Genomic DNA, 15,475 nt, shown 5'->3' on the forward strand with positions numbered 1-15,475 from the left:
AGGGAGAGTGAGAAGTCAACTCTGTAGTTGCTTGAGGGAACAGTAGTTGAACTTTGTAAAAATGCTAAAGAGAAAAGTTCTTGGTGTCTTTTGAAATGTCTTTGAAATGTTTGTAAATAAATTCACGCAAAGAAATTATTGGATTGCAATCATTTGGCTATAAACAATTTAGTTGAATTAGCTGAAGAATGTAGACAGTGCTATGTAATTGAAATTTTATTAGGCTCTAAGGGCACTACAAGTGGTGATGTTTTCTTTCAGTGTTTGAAAGCAGGAGTTAAAAGTAAAAAGCAAGCCAGAAAGCATCTGTATTAATGCAAATTATCTAACTGATAAGGTAGGAGCTACTGAAACCTGGGCTGCCTATGAAACACATACAAAAAAATATAGGGTAATTCCTCTGTTTTTCCTGAAATCAACAAGGATATTTGTCTATTTTAAGCAATGATTGACTGCCCAAAAGGGGTAGACCTCTGTTTTTTGTCTTTCAGATAATCAGAGAAAACTGATGCCAGCTGAACAGCATTCAATGTACCATACATTTACTAGCACAATAGGAATTATGTTTTGGGTTCTATGTTCTGTCTTGTGGTGTTTGTCTTGTGGCCGGAATTGTTGTGTTTAGTGTTTTCATGGGATGGTCCGGTTTGGAATCAGGCAGAAGGGTTGGATTGGAATGCAGATACTTGTTTTATTCAACTTGGAATACAAAGTGTTTAAATAAACCAGGGAAATGTAATATACTAAAGTCTAATACATTTCCTTAAGTAAGAAAAAGAAACTTCATTGGCCAAATTGTTAATTGCAAAATTGTTGTTAAAATTTGCATACCAACAGTCTTCGAAAGCAAAGACATGAAAAGTTAACCCACTCCCCATATTGTACATGGGATCCTTCTGGCTACCTCAGATTTCTAACCAAAGGGCTGGGGATGGTGGGAAGCTATTGGACTAAAGGTTGTATTGAGTGAACTCCTCAAAGTGGGTGTGCTTGTCCTCGCTTGTTGCTCCAAAGTTCTGTAATCAAGTTATTTTAGTGAAAGGGTATATGTAGCATACATTGAATAATAAGACTAATGTACTGTATAATGGCAATGTTTATGTGTTTGTTGTTGGGAAAAAGGTGTATAAGTAAAAAGTGGAAGTTTCCTTTGTAGGGTAAAAGCAGCCAAGAAGGTAAGAAGAACAAAGAACAGAATAAGTTAACTGGAAAAAGAAAAAAATAGCAAGTTCAGGCTATAGATAGGACACTGACTCAATTCACAGTCAAGACTTGGCTAACAAGCAGGAAAAGGAGGGCTTGAATATGCCCAAACAGCTATGAGATCTGAAAAACACTGCCAGGCACTAATGAAATGTGTTAGGTTTCTTTTCTCACAGGTAAAGAAGTGCTACCCAAAGACCCTAGCAGCCCTGCCACTCCTTGGAACCAGAAAACTGGATTGATGTAGAGGTCCACCAGCGAAAGACTGCTTTGGCTCCATGCTGGAAAGGCCTTTATTAAGCCCTGCTGACTACCAACACCGCTGTGAAGTGCCAAAAATTGACTGCTCGGACCCAAGATTCTCACTGCAAAAAGACCCCTCCACCTCGGGAGAATTCTCCTACTGATGATTAGCCTGTTTCTCCTTTTAGCTCCACTGTGCCTTCTGGACAGCAGGGAAAAAGAACAAGATGAAGTGCTAGTAACCTCTCCCTTATCCACTGACAGATCTATTGTGCCTTTGAATTTTTCTAGAAAAAGCAAAACCATTACAGGGTGATGTGCTAGTAACCTCTCCCCTGTAGGATGCTGCACCAAGACTGTTTTGTAAAAAAAGAAGGAACACTTGCTCCACTGAAACTGCCAAAGTCCAGGAATTCCTGACTAGAAAGGACATTAAGAACTGACCCTGGTGAAGAAACAAAAAATTGTACACTGGCAAAAAAAAAATAATAATTTGTGGGACCCATGCTTGGGAATGTGGTATTGATTGGATTTTGGGGTTTATTCTACAGGCTGTGCCTTGTGTTCTGGATAAATCCTTCAGCATGTATTGCTCTCTCTAATTCGATTTTAAATAACAAGTACCCGAAGAGTTTGTTCTGCCACTGGAAATTTTACCTGTATTGAAACCATTCCAGTGACTAATAATGTACCCCCCTCCTATGCTATTAATGTCAATGCCTTTTAAAAGTACCTGAAAATAGTTAAACAACAGATGTAATATAGTATTATACCAAGGAAAGATGGTATTAAATATCACTGAGGCTGGAAAGGCATTGCAGTGGAATCTAGTATGTTTGGAAATTCAGGATTTCCTGAATGACCAGCTGATGGCCATTCGGAGTGATCCTGAGTACCAGACTTGGCCCACTGCCCTTACAGACACATCAGGAGTACCATCTGACCTGTGGTCATGGCGATATACTGGAGATTTTCTGGGTGGAAGTGTGAACATTTACAGTGCTCCTTCCAAGCATTTGGATCGGAGGGTGTGGGCTTCCACATACCGAATCCTGACGGGTCCATGGGGAGGATGCACATGGGACTGGATTATTCACCGAAACATCTGGGAAATTAGACCACTTGGTATACCTAACTGATTTATAGTCAGTGCCTCAATCCCTTAGTTGTTAGACAAACAGGATTCCACTCTTTTGTCCGTGCACTAATTCCTGGATTGTGAGTGGCTAAGCTCAAGAGAGCAGTTGTAAATATTTCTGCAGAGTTTAAAAGAACAGCTAATGCATTAACAGACGCTTTCCAAAAGTTGCAACAAGAAATTGATGATGAAGTTGCAGAAGTGACTTTGCAAAATAAACGTGTGCTAAATGCCATGAATGCTGAATTAGGGGGGCTTGTGTTCGTATCAGGAAAAAATGTTGCTTTTCTGTTAATCACTCTGGCTTAATTGACAAGGATTTACAAGATATTAAGAATGTTGCTGTTGTTTTCCATGCTGTATCTCTTGATCATACTTTCAGTTTTGAGGACTTCCACCCAGACCTTGGGTCATGGTTTACTAGCCTCTCCCATACAATTGTTAAATGGATATGTGTCCCAAGAGTCCCGTTATGGTCCTCTAGGTACAATGGGGGGATTGTTAGGCCTGAATAAAGCTATAGCAGACAAAATCAGGTATACCAACCTGACCAAAGTCAGGCTAACAGAGGTTTGTGGGTAATCCCTGAGTGGAAAAGAACTGAGAAGCAGCATGTCTCACGAAGTGCTGGGAAAAAGTGAGATAAGGGAGGGGCTGCATTCCTGGTATAGTACCAACTGTGCTGTGTTAGGAACAGTTCCTCTAAAGAACTGATAAGAAAACCCAGCCTCCCTGTTTTCACTCCTTGGTTCAGTTCTTTGTCTGTTTTAACTTCCCTACATTCCTAACTTCTGGTACTTGCTAAGATATTGTTAATCACCTAATGCTGTAAAACATGTATACTAAAAGTGTCTAGTTTCTAGTTGTTAGAAAAAGGGAGTGGGTTGCTCCAGTGAATAATTTATGATGCGATGGAACTGTCAATATAGGCTTATACTAAGATGTAAAGAGCAGGCTGGTTCTCTCTGGAGACGAGCTGCTCTCTATTGATGCGTGCACTTGTCAATAAAGAGCTTTTGATCGGACCTTGCTGGTGTTGCCTGTCTCTCTCGCGGTTAGACAACGAACTTTGCCATCTGGGGGTTAGAGTCCCTGACAGTAACTTTAAAGTTTTGCCCAGAGGGAAATCCCCTGTGTTTTGAATCTGATTGCCCTGTGAGATTATCTTCCATTCTAATTTCACGGAGGTGCTTCTTTTAACTTTTCTCTTTCTAATAAAGTTCTGGTTGGTTTTTTTTAATTTGATTGGGCTTTTTTAATGGTCTTAAAAAAAAAAACAAAAAAACAAAACAAAAAAAACACTCCACGGTTGGGTTTGCGCTCATCTTGTTTATTCTCAAGTATCCCCAGGAAAGGGGCTGTAGGGCTTGGAGGAATATTAGGGGAAAGTAGGAACTCCACGTGGTCCTTTCCCTGAGTTTTATCTAATCACTTGGTAGTGGCAGCATTACCTAAACCAAGGTACAAGGGAGGTACCTTGGGGAGTTTTTAACCTAAGCTGGTAGAAATAAGCTTAGGGCAGGTCTTTCATGCAGGTCCCCATGTCTGTACCCTAGAGTTCAGAGTGAGGAGGGAACCCTGACAGGAGTTCTAACTCTGGGGGGGAAGAAAAACCTCAACCATTGTAAAAGGGCCATCTTTCCCTACCACATCAGTTTGTAGCAGCTGGAAGTACTGAAGAGCGTCTCGTGGTTTGTTTCACCATTCCAATAAAGTTAGTCTTTTCTTTCATCATTTAAACTCATCTCCACCATCATGTGTGCATACCCCTCAAGCAAAGAAAAAAATCTTTCCCTATAAGTTTAAAAAAAATGATAAAGTTGCAATGTATGGCTTTAAACAATGATTCCCATTTGGCTGGTGAATTACAGGCACTATACAAAAGAACATGCTACATTATAGACAGGTTTTATTGTGAGATAAATAGTGAGAAGAAACTTGACTAGCATTTCACCTTTGAAGATCTATGTTCAAATACTCTGACTCAAAAGTGTAAATTAATGTTACGGTCTCAGTCCAGTTCAAACATAGGCGATAGTCCTGAGTTTCTGTAAAGTAGCCTACAAGAGCTGCAATACTGCAGGGTAGGTTCAAAGTTCATTGGAAGATCTGTGCAAAGAAGCCCACAAAGGGTATACTTATTACATCATTTCTGGATCAAGCCAGGACTGTTAGTCTTTCACTTTCACAAGTGGTGAAAGAATAAAAAAGGCATAAAGTGTCATCATCTTACTTAAATATAAACAAGAATTTATGAGGTGGGGGGTTGGAAGGTTCCAATTGGAAGGGGCATAAGAAAGTGACCACAGCTTCCAACTATTCAGTATATCTTATTTTGCTAAAATATTACCCAAAATGCTAATCTGAAAAGAATTTTTTAAATACCTTTCATGGGCAATTTAAATATAATCCAGATGTTTTACAACAGAATAAAAAACGCTAGCGCAAAATAACACTGAAAAAAATGGAAATTATGGTTTATCAAGTCTTTCTGGTATAATTTTTAAATTGAAGATTTATGATAGAGATTGGAATACTTACTTTCTTCTTAATGACAGGGTGATGCTAAGTGCAGAAACACTGGTTAAAAAGACACCCAATGCTTGAACCAATTTAAAAACTACTGAGGTACAGCAACTCCTCACTTAACATTGTAGTTATTTTCCTGAAAAATGCTATTTTAAGCAAAATGATGTTAAGCGTATCCAATTTCCCCATAAGAATTGATGTAAAATGGGTGGGGGGGGTTAGATTCCAGGGAATTTTTTTCACCACACAAAAGAGATTATACACATATACAGTATAAGTTTTAAATAATTTTAAACAATTTAATACTGTACTCACCAATGAGGACTGTGAAATTTGGCTGAGGTAGGGGTCTAGTGAGGTTGGGACGTGACAGCTTGCCCCGTTCCGCTCACCCAGCGCTCCTGCCGGGGAGCAGGGTTGCGGGGGCTTGCCCCGCTGCGCCCAGTATTCCAGGTGGGGAGCAGGAGAGTGGCGTGGGGGTCTTGCTCTGTTCCACCCACCCGATGCTCGAGCTGAGTTGGGAGTTTGCCGGCTCCCCGGCTGGAATGCCAGGCGGGCGGAGTGCGGTAAGCCCCCCACACCCCAACCCAGCTCCCTGCCTGGAACACCAGGCAGAGCTAACCAAACAACCTTATAATGGAAAACCGTGCAACTTTAAACTAGTATGTTCTCTAATATATTAGAAACCTAACAACAAAACCATGTTAACCAGGATGACTTTAAGTGCGGAGTTAATATATTATATCAGGTTCAGCACGGCAGTAGGAGCACTCAAAATGCTACAACAACCGTAAGCCAATGTGTCCAAAGCATGTACACCACCAGGATTGGGGTGGAAGGTCCCATTGGCAACTTGCCAAGAACTATTTCGCTTTCAAGAGTATGTAACAAATGAAAGTTAAATACAACAATGCACGTCTGCTTGGATCTACATCTTTCTGTGACGGAAAAAAATGTGCACTGATTGCTGTTTGTGTTCCCTCCCATTTTAGAATATCATGGGTCCCATTTGGCCCTGAGACTGCACTATAATCATCACTAGTAAATAAGCATTTTGACGTAACACCTTTAGCTTTTGGAAACAAGTATTCCATTACATTATACACCGTGTAAAGGGGCTCAGCTAATGTTATTTTATTTTAAAGCTACGGAATGACACAAATACTGTTGAAAGCTTTTAGACAATACTCCTAAAGACGTTTCTTTATTTTATTCAAAAATAGGAATTCTGTTGCCCTGACCTAGTGGCTATGTTCACCCTAGACCAACAGTCTTCAGCAGAGTAATGAATGGTCTATATGGGTGTGTCTACCTTACAGACTTTGCCTACCTGTACACAGGATGAAGAATGGAGTTACATGACAATATTGAGCAAAACAACACCAATTCAGTATCATACAGTTAAACCCTTCTAGGACCAGCCAGAAAGCTGAGGGAGATGCAGAGTAACTAAGCAGCAGACACACACACACACCCTTGGCAGCAACCTGTAGCATGTACACCAGAGTAGATTTAGTGGTGGGCTACAAATTTAGTCAGACCCCTAATAGCACAATGTTGATTTAATCAACAGGAGGCCCTGAACAGCTAAAGTACCCTGTTAAGAGTTTCAGCATTCTCCCCTTCCCCAGCCGCTGGAAGAAGTGTGGGTTAGCGTCTCGTTTGGGTTTTGCCCCTGAGCAGTGAAACACCCAAGATCTTTCACACCTGTCTCTGGCTAGCTGGTTTATTTCTCTAGTAAAACTTCCAAACCCTATGTCTGGAAGGCATGGGTAGAGATGGCTGGGAAATACTGATGGGATGTTAGAAATGTACAGTATAGAGAAAGGTTTCTGGGCGGAGGTGGAAGAAGAAATAGTCAGAAAATATGAGAATAGGAAACAGAACACAAAGCAAGAAAAGGAAAGAGATAATAGAGGAGGGAAAGAGAGGAAACAAACACTGAAGACAATTCACAAAGATAGACTATGGTTCTATTATAGGAATGCAAAAGAAGTGGAGGGAAGACAGTAAGATAGACAAAAGCAAGGGATGTAGTAAGTAGGGTTAGTCAGATCTACACAGCAAAATATGTAAAATTAATTTTACTAGTTTCCTGATATAAATTAATTTGTAATATTCATCAGTTCCATAGCTAGTCAAATTCCATTCAGCAAAAATATATCTAGAGGTAGAATCTGTCAAACCTATTCAATTATTTTCTAATAAACTATTTGACAAGTCCTACAAATTAAATTTAGAAATATGAATAGAAAGTTAATGAACAAGGTAATAAAATTAAATATAGTCCACTAGTAAATAAAGTAAGTTCCCTTACATTACAGAAGATACGGCCTTGTGGTAGAGGTGGTGTTGGTGCCACAGTCATTTCTTTAATAGGCTTAGTCCTCGAGCTAGCATCAGGTAAATTTTTCAAGCTGTTAGGTTGTAAATAAGCTACTTACCTACTATCAGTGTCCAGACCTACAAAGTCCTTTTTTTCAAAAGGGACACACAGAAGTGGGATCTTGTCACCAGATTTATCAGTGGCCCTGTCAAGACGTTTGGATTCCAGTACAATGAAGAGAGATTCAATAAAATCTTCTATTCTCTTCTCCACAGTTTCACATTCATCGTAACTAGGATAAAATGCCACATCTGTGCGGGGCTGTTCTGCAACCTCTTCTTGAAGCCCAAAGACAAACAATCGGGAATCATAGAGTGTAGAACCATAGATTTCCTTCTGAAGGTGGAATTTTTCAAAAGTTTGGGGCCAATCCTTTGCAGAGGAACAGTCTGTTATGATTATGAGCCCCACAACTTTCCGATGAGTCTGAAAATCCCCCCATTCATTGTTTTCTGGAGGGTAGTGATGTCTATAGCGGATATATAGCACACGCTGGGAGTCACGGACATTAATCTGACTCACGGTTGAAATTCGTTTGTAGATCCTAAAAAAGTTTTCTTCAGGGACAATCCCAACTGGCTGGACCACAACCAGGAGAGTTTGATGGTCCTCAGCACACTGCATGTAGTCAGGAACACTCATTTTGCATCAATTATAGTCTAATAAAAAGAAAAAATATTAATTATTTTCACAGCATCAGAGGAGTGTATGGCACTTTTAAAAAAATTTAAAAAAAAGTTCCTCCCCTCACAAGTCTGCACTTTGAGGGCTCAACCCTAAAACCCTTTGTCACACAAAAGCACAGCTAAAACCCCCATTCAGAAATAAAAATCCATAAATAAGATGCAGCTAAGCATAACTTATGAACTTTGTTGCTATCCTCGTCCTTCCTATACCTCCCTTGTCTGGTTTGTTACCTCTTAATGGGTTACCATGTTTAATTTAGAGCCTAATCTTGCAAACACTTATGCACATGCTTGACATTAAGCATATGAGTAGTTCCATTGACTACACAGAGATTACTCACATAAAACAGGGCATTTGCATTAATGATTGCAGGCTCTGGGCCGAAATTAATAAGTGTTATCTATGCAAGTACTACCATTGGCAACAATTACATGCATTATTCAAAACTGTTTTCCATTCCATAAGCTAGTTGTTTGAAGGAGCAAAGACTGGCAAGAAGATAGGAGTGGAGATCAGCTATGGACAATATTAAACAAATTTTTAACTAAACTTCAAGAATGACAAAAATACATGCAGAAATATTTCAAAAAGCAGACTTTCCTAAAATGCTGCCTCTGCTGCAAAAGAATGGCACTACCTACACGTTTTGCATTTCCCCCATCCCGCCATTACAGTTTTATATGTCTGAGGAAATAAAATGAAAGAACTGTAGAGAAAGGGACAAAGGTAAAGGAAGAAAGGGTAAAGGATATCATGTGTAACAAATGTCTCCAGGGGTTTGAAAAAGAATCATATCCAGTACTGTCAACCTTCTTTCCAAAGAGGGAATCTTACTGTTTATTATACAACAAGATATAATCAGAGTTTATCAGACATTTCAACATAGGTAAAAGCAAGATAAATTAACCTAGGGCAATAAAAAAAAGTTGGTATCCTGACTTAGCACCTCCTTTACAAATTTCATTCCAACATAATTTGAAATGGTAAAGATACTAAAACCTGCAAAATAGTTTAATAATGGAAACTCTAACCCTAAAAATACTTGTCATCTGACATGATTTTATTTCTGTTTGTCCATATTTTATGCCACACATTTTCTGTTATCTGAGCGCTGGCTGACTCCAACAGGAACTTTAACGCTGAACACTTTTGGATCCCCATATGTATGTTACAAACTCTCTCAAAGTGACTCCAGATATTGCTGTTTTACCACCACATCACTACAAATTAAACTACCCCTATAGCAGGGACCATACTCTGCTTTACTTTCCTCTTTCTACTAATTCTGCAGCATTCTTATGCTGCCTATTGCCAAAGATAAACCGAACACATAAAAGGGGTAATCTTAGTGACATGCTGGTGCAGCCACTGCACTGTTTTAAAAAAAATTTACATAAAAAAGACTTGAAGAGCTCACAAAAAAGGAAAACAATGTAGAAATTAAGAAGCAAGATTGGTTTTCATCAACTTCTGAGTACAAAGATTATAACCATTCAAGAATTCATAAAGTTTAAATAAGATCTTCCTTTTTGGAGCTGAGGGCTAAAATGCCCTATAAATTTATTTACAAATCAAATCTTACATAACATGGTTAATATCAAATTTATGTAACAGTATCCTTAAGACATGTTGAAACACTGTAATAATTAAAGAGAAATACTGATTTTATATTTAATATTCATATTACTTGCCCCCATCAGGATTAGAGCCCCATTGGGCTAAGTACTATTGAAACGCATACAAAGACACAGGTCCGGCCTAAAGAGCTTACAAGTGCCAAAGTAAAGCAAAAACAGAAGCAGTGATCATGTATGTATAAAACAATTTAAAAGATGTGCACTACTGCAACAGTGAGCAGGAGAACCCAAGTACATCACAAAGATTATTCTAGAACTCAAACATTACATTTTAGCTTTGATAATTTTATTCAACTACTGAAAGTCCATGCTGTCACACAAGGGTAGCAGTTAGGCCAAGTAATCCACCATATGTGCAGTCTCCCTCAGACAACCAATGAGGCTGTTGCATGCAAGTTTGCTGTAGAGTAGGGTGATGACTGACAGTTAGCTGAAGAAACAGATTAAGAAAGCCAGAAGGGTACCCAGAAGTCACCTACTACAGGACAGGCCCAACAAAGAAAGTAACAGAATGCCACAAGCCATTACCTACAGCCCCCCAACTAAAACCTCTCCAGCACATCATCAAGAATCTACAACAGGGGTTGGCAACCATTCAGAAGTGGTGTGCCGAGTTTTCATTTATTCACTCTAATTTAAGGTTCCATGTGCCAGTAATACATTTTAATGTTTTTAGAAGGTCTTTTTCTATAAGTCTATAATATATAACTAAACTATTGTTGTATGTAAAGTAACTAAGGTTTTAAAAATGTTTAAGAAGCTTCATTTAAAATTAAATTAAAATGCCGAGCCCCCGAGACCGGTGGTCAGGACCCCGGCGGTCAGGACCCCGGCAGTGTGAGCGTCACTGAAAATCAGTTCGCGTGCCGCCTTCGGCACGTGTGCCATAGGTTGCCTACCTCTGATCTACAACCTACCCTGAAGGATGATCTCTCACTCTCACAGACATTGGGAGACAGGCCAGTTCTCGCTTACAGACAGCACCCCTAACCTGAAGCAAATACGTACCAGGAACTACACACGACACAATAAAAACACTTACCCAGGAACCAATCCCTGTAACAAACCCCGTTGTCAACTCTGTCTGCATATCTGTTCAAGGGACACCATCATACGATCTAATCATATGAGCCACATCAGGGGCTTGTTCACCTGCATATCTACCAATGTGACATATGCCATTATGTGCCAGCAACGCCACTCTGCCATGTACATTGGCCAAACCGGACAGTCTCTACGCAAAAGATTAAATGGACACAAATCAGACATCAAGAATTATTACATTCAAAAACCAGTAGAATACTTCAATCTCCCTGGACACTCAACAACAGACTTAGAAGTGGCAATTCTTCAACAACAAAAACTTCAAAAACAGACTCCAACAAGAAACTGCAGAACTGAAATTAATCTGCAAACTGGACACCATCAAATTAGGCCTGAATAAAGATTGGGACTGGATGGGATTAGCAAAAACTAATTTCCGCCTGCTGATACTCACACCTTCTTGTCAACTGTTTGAAATGGGCCACCTTGATTACACTGGCCTCATTAGCACTACAACAGTCATTTTTCCCTCCCCTGGTATTCACCTCTTCTTGTCAACTGTTGAAAATAGCCCACTTCCACCTTAACTGAATTGACTTGTTAGTACTGACCCCCCACTTGGTAAGGAAACTCCCATCTTTTCATGTGCTGTGTATTTATACCTGCCTACTGTATTTTCCACTTCATGAATCTGATGAAGTGGGTTTTAGCCCACAAAAGCTTATGCCCAAATAAATGTGTTAGTCTCTACGGTGCCACAAGGACTCCTCGTTGTTTTTTAAGTTAGTTCTGATATCACAATTGTCTATGACACTTGGCCTGGAATATATGCGTGCCTCAATGCAGCTGTACAGCACACAAGATCTCAAAATGACTTAACTTAAAAATTGGACAGTAACGGACCATGAATCCCAATGATGATTGAACCTGGTGATATTCTAAACAAAAAGAGCTCTCAACCTTATTTGTAGACATTTCCATCGCTTCACGTTGACTCAGACACACTGTAGGCTTCAGAGTGAGAGTTGCAATCCTGAAACTTATCATATAGACTGCAAAATTTCTAGTCAATACATCTTACAAACAATAAAATTGTTTAGAGAGCTGTGCCTTTAGAGACTACAGTTATGTTATCCTAAAGATTTATTTGGGTGAAAAAGTGGAAAATTACTGCCCTCTAACTAATCTAATTACTTCTGCAACACTCTGGGTTTGTTTCTTTGTTTCTCGGGGGGGGGGGGGGGGGAGGAGAGTTAACTTGGGCTAGGTCTACACCGGTGAGGGAGTCGACCTAAGATACACGAATAGCGTAGCTGAAGTCGGCATCTCTTAGGTCGATTTACCTGGCTGTGAGGACAGCAGCAAGTCAGCTGCTGCCACTCCCCCATCAACTCCGATTCTGCCTCTCGCCGTGGTGGAGTTCTGGAGTCGACGGCAGAGCGATTGGGGATTGATTTTATCGCGTCTACACTAGACGCAATAAATTGATCCCCAATAGATCGATCACTACCCGCCGATCTGGCAGGTAGTGTAGACATACCCTTAGTCACCACTAAACTCAATTCTTGACCCTGAAAGGTGCTCAGCATCTCTTGACAAACTAAGCATCACAAAAGGAGATGATGATCTGAAGCACCTCACAAGTTCATGCTCTAAAAACTTGGAGAGGGGGCAAGTGAAGGGGAGACTCATGCTCACAAATGATGTAAGAGCCTGAAGTAGTGCCCACAGCAATTATTTTCAATTATATGATATGATCTAGAGCAGGGGTCGGCAGCCTTTCACAAACAGTGTGCTGAGTCTTCATTTATTCACTCTAATTTAAAGTTTTGCATGCCAGTAATACATTTTAAAGTTTTTAAAAAGTCTCTTTCTATAAGTCTATAATATATAACTAAACTATTGTTGTATGTAAAGTAAATAAGGTTTTAAAAATGTTTAAGAAGTTTCATTTAAAATTAAATTAAAATGCAGAGCCCCTCAGACACGGTGGCCAGGACCTGGGCAGTGTGAGTGCCACTGAAAATCAGCTCGCGTGCCATAGGTTGCCTACCCCTGATCTAGAGGTCTATAAAATCATGAATGGTGTTGAAAAAGTGAACAGAGAAGTGTCATTTACCCTTTCCTATAATATAAAAACCAGGGGTCACCCTATTAAATTAATAGGCAGCAGATTTAATTCAAACAAGAGGAAGTATTTTTCCATACTATGCACAATTAACCTATCGAACTCACTGCCATGGGATGCTGTGATGGTCAAAAGTTTAACTGGGTTCAGAAAAGAACTAGCTTAAGTTCATAGAGGATAAGTCTATTAATGGCTATTAGCCAAGGTGTTCAAGAATACAACCAGATGCTTAGAGCAACCCTAAACCTCTAACTGCCAGAAGCCAGGAGGGAAAAATAGGGATGGAGCTCTCCAAATTTGCCCTGTTCTGTACACTCTCCATGAAGTTCCGGCACCGTTGTCTGTTAGAGACAAGATAGCGGGCTATGGACCATTTGTCTGACCTAGTACGACAATTCTTACATTCTTAACCCAAATCCAGGTAGGACCTGGAGTTGCAACCACAACATATGCTGGAGGGAAAAAAAAAGGATATTTCTATTATTACTTTATAGAACACCCAAATGTGCGCTGGGTAGTTTGAAAAACTACTTTCTGATATTAAGTTTATGTACTCAAGCAAATTATTCTGTTTTGAGAAAGTTATACCGGCTCTCTGTTAAATACGCATTAAAACCACTATGTGAGGTCAGCTTATGTTAACTGCCACTGGACAGCACTAATACTGTCCCTTAACACTGTATATCCACATTCAGAGCACAATTTTAAGGGCTTGTCTGCACTTAAAACACTACACCTGTGCCACTGTAACACTTCAGCGAAGACACTATCTACGTTGACAGGAGGGCTTCTACCATCCGTGTAGATAATCCACCTTCCCGAGAGGCAGCAATTAGGTTGACTGGAAAATTTTCCCATGGACCTAGCACAGTCTACACTGGTGGTTAGGTTGATTTAACCTCATTGTTCCATGCCCCTGAGCAACATAGTTATACCAATCTAATTTTCTAGTGTAGACCAGGCCAAAGACACTGGTACAGTATTCCTCGTTTGACAACTAAGCCTGGTCAATAGTAGGAATTTACATTGGTATAGCTAAATTTGTAAGGAGTGTGAAAAATACACACCACCCCAAGAGACATAGCTATACAGACCTAAAGCCCAGTGCAGACAGCCATTGGTGTCCTGTTAGAGTAGACAGTGTCTACACTGAAGCACTACAGCTTACCTTGGATTTGCCATTCCTTCTCTGTGGTACACCTTGTAGAACCATTTATCACTGTGCAAAGTGGGTGTAAAACATTTCCAAATCAGAATGACAACATTTTACACCTACTTTGCACAGTGATAAATGGTCCCACAAGGTGCAGAACAGCAGTGATTTAGATGCAGCAGCCATTTGACCTTTATGATACCCATGTAATAAAATGTATAAACTAAGACAGATTACTTTTTCCTTTTTACTTAAACACTTCAACTTCTCTCTCAGCTGACTGTCTAACATTGACAGTGTTGTTCTTGATGAGTTTTAAGTGAAGGCAGTTCAAATCAAGCAGAAGTTGTAATCCACCTTTGAGTTTTTAGAAAAGGGACCAGGGCAAGCTAACAACAGATACCAACATGCAGCTCAAGAGTGGAAATGGTGTAGGAAAAGATGGTTTGTTTATTCTACAAACCAGTACTCATACTAAGTTTAAACCAACTGTCAGGATGGGCAGGAGAGAGGGGATTTCCTTGAGTTATTCAGTCCAGAAAATGTTTACATTTGTAGTTTAGTTTTCACTCTTTTTGCTCTTTATTTCCTACATTTGCCCTCAGCTTGGGCAACAAAATAGACAAGCCAATTTCACTTTTTCCACAGTGGCTCAGATTCAGGAGGGACTACAGCTGTCAGACAAACCCCAGGGGACCAGAACCACTGCTGTCCAGGGGGCAGGGAAACTATGGTGAGAGTAGTATGGGGGATGATGAAAGCCCCACAGGAAGTAACTGAGGGCAGGACAAGGAGGGGCAATGGTAAGAGGGGTACAGGGCATTAAAGGGCAGGGCCCAGGCATCTGGGGGGAGGGCACTATGGAAAGGGCAGGCTGCTTAAGTTGGGAGAAGGGGGCACTCATGAAAGGGCAGGGGTTCCAGTCAGGAGGGACTCCAGGGAACAGGGCCTAAAGGGTGGGGGGTACCAAGGAAAAGGTAGGGACCACAGTTGGTGGAGAGAGGGGACAGGGCACTGAAAGCACCAGGAAAAGAGCATGAGGGAGCAGTGGACAGCACATCAAGGAAGGGGAACAGCAGGAAAAGGGCAAAGGATGCAGTTGGGGGGGGACACCAAGGAAAGGGGCACAAGAAAAAGGGCAGGGGCCCCAGCTGGCAGGGAGCAGAGGACAAGTTGCCAAGGAAGGGGGCCAGCAGGAAAGAGGCAGAGGCTCCAGTGGGAGGGGAGGGGCGCACCAGGAAAAGGCAGGGGACAGGGCAGAAAGGAAAGGGACAGCAGGAAAAGGGCCAGGGCCAGATTAGATGGGGACCCCAGGGGATAGGGCGCT

The 15,475-nt window shown here is 40.7% G+C and overlaps 1 protein-coding gene across 7 annotated transcripts in view; it reads right to left on the minus strand.

Moving 5' to 3' along the window:
• The window catches only part of TRAPPC9 (trafficking protein particle complex subunit 9), an 840,301-nt gene that overhangs the window by 823,372 nt on the left and 1,454 nt on the right, over positions 1 to 15,475 (minus strand). For all 7 annotated transcript variants that reach the window (XM_050940629.1, XM_050940628.1, XM_050940630.1 and 4 more), the window contains exon 2: positions 7,558 to 8,158. In XM_050940629.1, coding sequence (XP_050796586.1) covers positions 7,558 to 8,141 — 584 coding nt within the window. In that variant the 5' untranslated portion in view covers positions 8,142 to 8,158. The remainder of the gene's footprint in view (positions 1 to 7,557; positions 8,159 to 15,475) is intronic.

This window comes from Gopherus flavomarginatus, chromosome 2, assembly GCF_025201925.1.
Source record: "Gopherus flavomarginatus isolate rGopFla2 chromosome 2, rGopFla2.mat.asm, whole genome shotgun sequence".
Taxonomy (NCBI): Eukaryota; Metazoa; Chordata; order Testudines; family Testudinidae; genus Gopherus; species Gopherus flavomarginatus.